Source organism: Xiphophorus hellerii, chromosome 2 (genome assembly GCF_003331165.1).
Source record: "Xiphophorus hellerii strain 12219 chromosome 2, Xiphophorus_hellerii-4.1, whole genome shotgun sequence".
Classification (NCBI taxonomy): Eukaryota; Metazoa; Chordata; class Actinopteri; order Cyprinodontiformes; family Poeciliidae; genus Xiphophorus; species Xiphophorus hellerii.
The window spans coordinates 17280932-17288704 of record NC_045673.1 but is presented as its reverse complement, the minus strand read 5'-3'; the positions used below and the strand labels follow the sequence as shown (position 1 = coordinate 17288704).

The window sequence follows — 7773 nt, the reverse complement described above, 5'->3', positions numbered from 1 at the left end:
CCCATGCCGACTTTCTTTAACTAGCTTCATCCTTAGAGTCCGACTGTTAATAATATAGACACGTTGTTGGTACACATGGCAACAGGAGACACTAATTTGTCGTCGAACATGGTAACATTTTGATCCATTTCCATAGTGGAAGCTTTCTGCTGTTAGCCGCACTAGCTGCTTATCTTCCGATGCAGTTACACAAAAGTGACTCTGCGACCCGGACGTTAACACATCTCGAGCGGATGTACTTCTTCCTTTGTGTCGGCCTTGAGTTGAAGCAGTTCAGCTTCTACGGTCGACGCCAAAGAAGCAGTGCCGTTCAACAGACACATTAATGGGGAAGAAAAGCCGAATCGCAGGAGGAGCCGTGGGTCGAAGGACGATTCTGCAACTTTCTCCACCTGGACACCGCGGCGGAAATACCGGAGAGAGAGAAGAGGCGCCCTCGGGTTCTGATGGTAATTTTCCTAGCATGTTAGCGCGAAAACCCAACTCAAGGCTAAAAGAACGAAGCCTGTCAATTTAAACACAAAATTACTCAAACTCGATGTATTTTCGTTGCTAATCAACGCTTAGTGTCGCATAGTATGTTTCGTTCTGTATTAAAACTTCTAATTCTGGGGATTTATTTGCACAGCTAGCATGCTAAGCTAATGTTAGCGGCTAAACTAACTGTGCTGGTTCACGTCCATTGGTAGGCCATTGGTGGATATATCAATTTCAGGGATCCCAGATTTAAGAAAACAACATAAAACCGACAGCCAGCTGTCGTCTTTTTAATGGAGCAAAGTAGACTAAGTTGTAGATGCTGTTTTATTGATTAGCTGTTAGCTAGTCAGTCTGCTAGCGACTAAAGTGGTTTACTGTATGCTATTTTTCTGCCACTTCCGTGCAGATGAACAAGACGGCGACGGGCACAGATTTGTTAAACTGACAAGCATGAAAGCGCCAACAGTAAAAGCCACAGGTGAGTTTAATTGTTTTAATCTGAGTAACTTAAGACTTAGTTATATTTCTTAGACTAAAAATAACATTCCTGGTTCTACAATGACAGAGATGAAGTTCTAAAAGATGAAATTACAGATCATGCAGTTTTTCTCTCAAATAATGCACAGGTTTTTTTTATTAAGACTACAATTCTGCTCAGTTTCCTTTGGGTCCTGCTGTTTAAACATATGTTATATCATCATTTGATATATCATCAAATAATATATAATTTCATTTCATATGGTTTATTGTATCTATCATACAATAAGCCATACAGTTGGATTATTTTATGGTAAAATGCACAATTTTGTAAGAATAATAAATAAATAGACTGAAATTTTCAGACACATGATCCGTTTGTCTGCTTGTAGTTTTTGCAGATGGTTCTGATGTAGTAAGATATTCTGTTTTTCATTCTGACATAGAAGGTTTGTCGTTGCTTGGAGCCTATGAAGACAGCGATGAAGAAGATGGTGGAAGCCGTTCAGCTTCAAATTCTCAACACAACCAGCCAGCAGACATCGACAGTACCCTGGCCAATTTCATGGCTGTGAGTGTATATATACCCTACATCATAACTATAAATTGAATCAGTTTTTTCTCTCAATAGTCTTCAAATTTAGTAAGACATTCTCTTTAGTTCTCTGGTTAGAGATAAGTTCCACAAATTTATGAAAATATTAAGAAGGGCATGATATCTTTGTATTGCTTAATAACTCTGTTTCTACCGTTTTTTTTCCCACTTCAGGAGATTGATGCCATCACAACTCAGCCAGCTGCAGACGACGCAGCAGCGGCTCCAGCCTCCGTTTCCAATGCCAACCCGCCTCGACCTGAGGTTAAACCTCAGCAGCAATCTGCGCTGGATGGTCACGATCAGCAAAGCACAGAGTTTGAGTACAATACGCAGTACTCCCTAGCCGGAGGTAGCTATATTTTCAGTTTATAGAAACTTATACATTTTCAAAGGGAAGTTATTCTACATTGTACGACTTGTAGAAACCATCTTGTGATGAATTCTTCTCTTAGGCAGCATTTAAGTACAGCAGTACCCCTGATCTAGCTAGGCTATCACCAGATTGGTACCTAACCTATAAATCATTCTGTCAACAATTTCAAAACAACCCAACATGTGCATCATTTTGTATTCCAGTGGGTGTGGAGATGGGAGACTGGCAGGAAGTTTGGGATGAGAACTCTGGCTGCTATTACTACTGGAACACTCTGACTAATGAAGTGTCCTGGGAACTACCACACTATTTAGCCGATCAGGTGCAAAGTCTGGGACATTATGAAAACAGGTAAAACTAAAAGAAAAAGCCTTATTTATTTATTTTTTTTTACTGTGATAAACAGTGTAGTTGTCTTTGAAGATAATGCTTGCTTTCCTCCTTGTAGCACCAGTGTGAATGGGAATGGCACAGCCGGTGCAAGTTATTACGCAGAAGAAAACGCTGCTGCAGCTTCATCCGCTTCAAAAGAGACAAAAGCGAAGGCAAGTGTCGTTTAGATTGTCAGTTTTATGTTAATCCTTCAAACTTTGTAACTATAATGTCTGCATTTGATGTCAACAGGAGATTGTGGAGAGTGTTGTAGCTCTGACAAGTGAAGAGGAGGAGCGTCAGGGAGTGGCTGCCTCTCTCCTTGGTCCACTGATTCCTTCAGAGGTGAAAGAAGCAGAGGAAAAATGGAGGAAAAGGCTGATGAAGGGATTAGATGAGACTGAGAACAGTTTGGATTCTGATGGGGAAGTTGCTAAGCCTGTAGGATCTCCCACTATACCCTTTCTGGAATCAGACCCGAATCTCGCAGTGCAGAAAGATGTTCCTAATAAGAAGCTGTCAGGAGACCAATCAGATGCTGAAGAGGAGGCAGAGGAGGACACAGTTGAACTGGAACTGGCTTTAGAAAGGAAAAAGGTGAGTTTTGCAGAAATTTCACTTTATTTTCACTGCCAGACTTCTTGCATTAAGAAGCAGACCCTACACCACTGCTATTGAGCTGTGGTGCTTCTACTGAATATTTCATCTTAGGAAAAGCCTAAAAAAGATGGAGAAACATGATAAATACAATTGGTAGTCTTGCATTACTTTTTAAAACATTTTCTTGCAGTTTTTTCTCTCCTACCTTTACACCAAAGGTGTAAATCTTTCATGAATGCCTTGTGATTTTTGAGCCAAATCTGCAACCAGTGGTTTGCCTAATGTAACTCGCCGTTGTTACCCGTTTTTAGGCAGAGCTTCGGGCACTCGAAGAAGGCGACGGGAGCGCAGGGGGCTCCAGTCCCATGTCAGAGACCAGCCAAGATGCTGCAGGATCACGTGGGGTTCTGCTGAAGAAGAACCGCTGGAAGGCCGTCTTTCCAAGTGTTGCCAGCCCCGATTCTAACAGCAGAGGCTCAGACTTCCTGGACAACGCAGAGACAAGTGAGTTTAAATTTTTATTCTGACATAACAGCACCTCAGTGTATTTTAATTAGAATTTTGAAAATCTCACTGAGAACATTTGTTCATATGTGCCTTTTAGCTCTGCCTAAAACCGAAAGTGTCGTAGAAGGAGAAGTAAAGGAAACGGACAATTCAGAGGAGACAGGGGCTTCAAAACTTCCCAACAAGGATGAAGTAGAGACCCCTGAGCTAAAGGTGAGTTTAACATTCTCATTACTGTCATATAAATATAACTTTGTTGGTGCATTTTAGCATGTATTAATGCTAAAATATGCAGTTTCAGATTGGCGAACTAGCAAACACCCTAACTAGCAAGATGGAGTTCCTGGGGATAAACAAAAAGACCATCTCAAACTTTCACCTGCTCCTGCTGCAAACTGAGGTGAGAAATGGTCCATGTTCCGGCTCTCAGCTGTGACCTCTGAAATATTTAGCATGTTCTGTCATTAATTTTGCACAAGCATGTATCAGATTTTAATATTTGAACTCCTCATAATAATCCATCACTGCCTCTATGGAAACCTACTGCAATTACTTCTTTCTCATCTTCCCCGTGGCGCTTCTTTTTTTAGACACGGATTGCTGATTGGAGGGAAGGTGCTCTGAACGGGGCCTATCTTCGACGCAAGCTGCAGGAAGCTGCTGAACACATAAAATATTATGAACTTAACGCCACCCCTAAAGGCTGGTCCTGCCACTGGGACAGGTACGCGCTCCTTACCTTTCACATCTATAACCTCCCTCGTCCCCCAGAAATCTTACGCTGTCACAACAGCCGCCTCACTCCCCCGCTCTATGCCGAGGTTGCAGCCTTTTGTAACATGACTTGGGGGAGAAACTTAACCTGTCCGAGTGGATTACCAGAAATAGACTTCAGGTTTCTGTGGTACAAACCTTAAGGGAGCATCCGCTCTGAGCCACCCTGCTTCCTGTTAACTGGAGCTCCCACAGAGAGGACTCCATGTCCCTGTTACTGACTGCTCAGCCCGATTCTGGGTTCATTCGGTGAAACATTTGGGAGGGGGTGTATGTTAGGGGGGAGTTGGTTTCGTGGGAGAGCTTTGCACTTTACAGGACTACGACTCCCATGATGCAAAGCAGACAGAGTGAGGCCCTGGGAGCGACAAGTGTCATGCATCAAAGTGTGAAGATGGAGCAATGACGGGAATCCAGAAGGTCAGACCAACTCTATTTTATCTGTCTTCCTGTTTTTCATATATTATTTTGAATCTTTTTTTTTGTTGTTGTTATTTTTAATGTAAAATGAATGGATTGTGTGATTTGTTATTTCCTGATGTGTGATGGCTGAACATGATAACGGTGTTTCCTCCCTGGTTTGTTCCTGAATCTGGGAGGGAATGGTTGTCTAAAACAGAGCAAATGTGACAACCATGATGTGAGCTGCTGAAAGCTACTTTCGGGACCTAGAGATGATTTGTTTTACATTATTTATTCTTTAAAGCAAGGTGGGTCCTCTATCCACACCCATATCGACACCACAATTGGGCCCTTCTCCTGGATGGCAGCCATTGCTGTCCATTACAAACATTCCTGCTCCCTGTTGTTGCCATTTTGCCTACTTCCTTGCCCCACCGTCACAGGGTGACCATGCCGCTCTGCCAGTTTCAAGGACGGCGGTTGAGACAGTTGTTTTCTATGTCTGTTGTTCCATTCTTTAGAGAGCACAGGCGGTATTTCTATGTGAGGGAACGGACTGGTGCCTCCCAGTGGGAGTTTCCAACAGAGGAGGACAAGACGGAGGACCCAGTAGACACTCCAAGTACACAGAATCTGAACCAAGAGGAAACAAAAACATCTGGACCAGCTGGTGGGGCTACAGGTCAGCGTTGGCAAAGCATCTAAAGCTGTAGAGTTCTGTGCTTGTATTCGCTACTCGAGTATTTTTATTGTGGAACATATAAAATGTTTTGACTTTTTCTAAATTAGAAAAACCTAAAGATTCTGTTAATGTTATTTAAATAACAGCACTGTACAACACTGCCATATTAGGGCTGCAACTAACAACAGTTAATCAATCATTGTGACGATTAATCGGATGAAAGGTTGGCTCATTCTGCAGATTTTTCATTTAACCACTTAAGTCTTTTTTTATACAATATTAGAAATACATTTAAAAATGCCAATAAATAATTTAAATTGTTCTGCATGTACGTCAAATGGACATCAAAGTTTATCTGCCTTCATTCAATATGTTGCTTTAAACAACAACTGTGACGTCTCCACCTGACTTCTGTTTGTTTTCCTTCTCACTTTTCAACAGAATTCTCGTCTGTTGCTCCACCTCCGCCTCCTCAGCCCAGTGCGTCCTCCTTCTGGTCCCCGTCCCAGCCGCCCCTTCCCAACAGCCCTCCTCCACCCTCCAACGACCCTCCGCCCCCTCCCCTCCCTCCAGAGTCACCCCCACCCCCTCCACCACCTCCTGACAGCGATGGAGAGATCATGGAGGTTGAGATGGATGTGGACGACGACAACGAAGAGGAGCCCCCCGCTCCTGGAACAGAGGAGGACGGCAGCGGGAGGTGTGGCTCTGTTAACATGAAGGTAATGGAGCAATCACTTTTTTTTTTTTTTTTATAAACTAGTTTACATCTGATAACTAAATAACCCCTGATCCCGGTACCGGCCCTGGTTCCAGGCCTGGTCCGAGCCCTGGTCCCGGACTAAATAACCTGTTCTTTTTTTCTTGACACAGATCATAGAGTCAGCTCCTTTTGGAAAGGGCCTGAAACGGAAAGCTGGTCAGGGGAGTAAAACTGTTACCATTGGCAGCAGTCCCATTCTTTACACTCAGACTCCAGTTCCTGCAGGTAAACACAGTACAAATCCTCCACAGTATTTCTTATTATACAAGTCTTTTTTCCCAACTTTTTAAAATTTTAATGCAATTTCCAATTAGTGCAGTCATTTCAAATGATTCAGCAAAAATCCTTGGGTACCATTCCTCTTTATTCAGCTGAGACCTGAGGTTTTTCATTTTTTGCAGCACCTCTAATGCCAGCAGCAGCCTACTGGGGTATTCCGGCTGTGGCTGCCCCTCTGATCCCATGCGAACCTCCAGCCCCCCCTGTGCCAGTGCTACCTCCTCAGCCACCGCTGCCTCCCTCACAGCCAGCTTTTGAACCTGCTGCAGCCAAACCTTTACCTGCAGACAAGACCAAGAAAACAAAAAAGGATAAGGTTGGTGTTGGGGGGTAGGGAGGAGGAATGGATCACGCTTCCCATCAAATTAAAAACCTGCATCTTGATCTAAGGGCTTTCATTCATCCATTTGTTAATCGGTGCATATATCTATTATTCATCTGTTTGTTTCACTGTTTATCCAATCATTCATTTATCAGGCAATTCATTCACTCATAAGCTAATCCATTCATCTAAATGTTTGTTTGGCCTTTTCTATATATATTTTGCTCATTTTACCATCAGTTTGTCCATCCTGTTGTCTGCTCATCTATCTGTCCTTTGGTAAATTGTAATTTTGACTCTATCTTGTTGACTTGTCACTTTATTTTGTTTTCTAGCCGTTATCCTGACTTTTTCATTTATTTGTTTCTGTAGCCAAAGAAAAGTAAGACAAAGATGCCTTCACTGGTGAAAAAGTGGCAGAGCATTCAAAAAGAGTTAGATGAGGAAGAGAAGAGCAGCTCCAGTGACGAAGACAGAGATCTGCTCAACAAGAAAAGCATTGAGGATTGGAAACAACAGCAGTTCATGACGTATGTTTCTGTGTTACCATGAGCTTCAATCAGTGCTTTTAAATAGTTTTTCTTCTCTTGTGCTTCGAGGTGGTTGTTTTAATGCTTGTTTTTCTTCATTTTCAAGGGGAAAAGCTTCAAAAAATGCCAACTTTGAGGCACTACCAGAGGACTGGCGGGACCGGTTGAAGAAAAGGAAGTTGATGAACAGCACGTAACACCTGCCGATTCCCACACGCTGCCCTGGCCGTGTTTGTAAATCCGCTCCTACCTATACCATAAGAACATCCCTGTGACGAGATGCAGATTTGTTTTACTATCAGTGGAGTTTCTTAGCTGTTCTATGTTCATATGAGACATTTTGAAGCCCTTATATGGCAGGCCATTCTCATCAAGGGGGTTTGAATGTCCTGTTTTTGTACGAGATCTGTAAATGTGCCAAACGTGCTGAGGTAATAGGCTTTCCTTTTTATATAGACGCAGCTCAGATGTCCACTAGTTTGTTTGGAAGAATTGTCTATTTTAAAGTGTGTTTTTACATGGGGAAGGAAGGAACGGGACAAATTTGTGAGATGGGGAGGGATTGTCCCTGGACTTGTAAATTTTGTAAAAAGTTATTAAAAATTTTTTTTTCA

At 42.6% G+C, this 7773-nt stretch overlaps 1 protein-coding gene across 1 annotated transcript; it reads left to right on the top strand.

Moving 5' to 3' along the window:
• The first annotated feature begins 178 nt into the window (after positions 1-178).
• Positions 179-7770, top strand: fnbp4 (formin binding protein 4). Its single transcript, XM_032585602.1, has 17 exons — positions 179-449; positions 887-958; positions 1404-1528; positions 1727-1904; positions 2132-2279; positions 2377-2473; positions 2553-2897; positions 3212-3404; positions 3505-3620; positions 3703-3807; positions 3998-4131; positions 5105-5265; positions 5707-5987; positions 6139-6253; positions 6430-6623; positions 7002-7159; positions 7266-7770. The coding sequence occupies exons 1-17, from the start codon at positions 326-328 to the stop codon at positions 7354-7356; spliced, it is 2637 nt and encodes an 878-aa protein (XP_032441493.1). The 5' UTR covers positions 179-325; the 3' UTR covers positions 7357-7770.
• Positions 7771-7773: the final 3 nt, after the last annotated feature.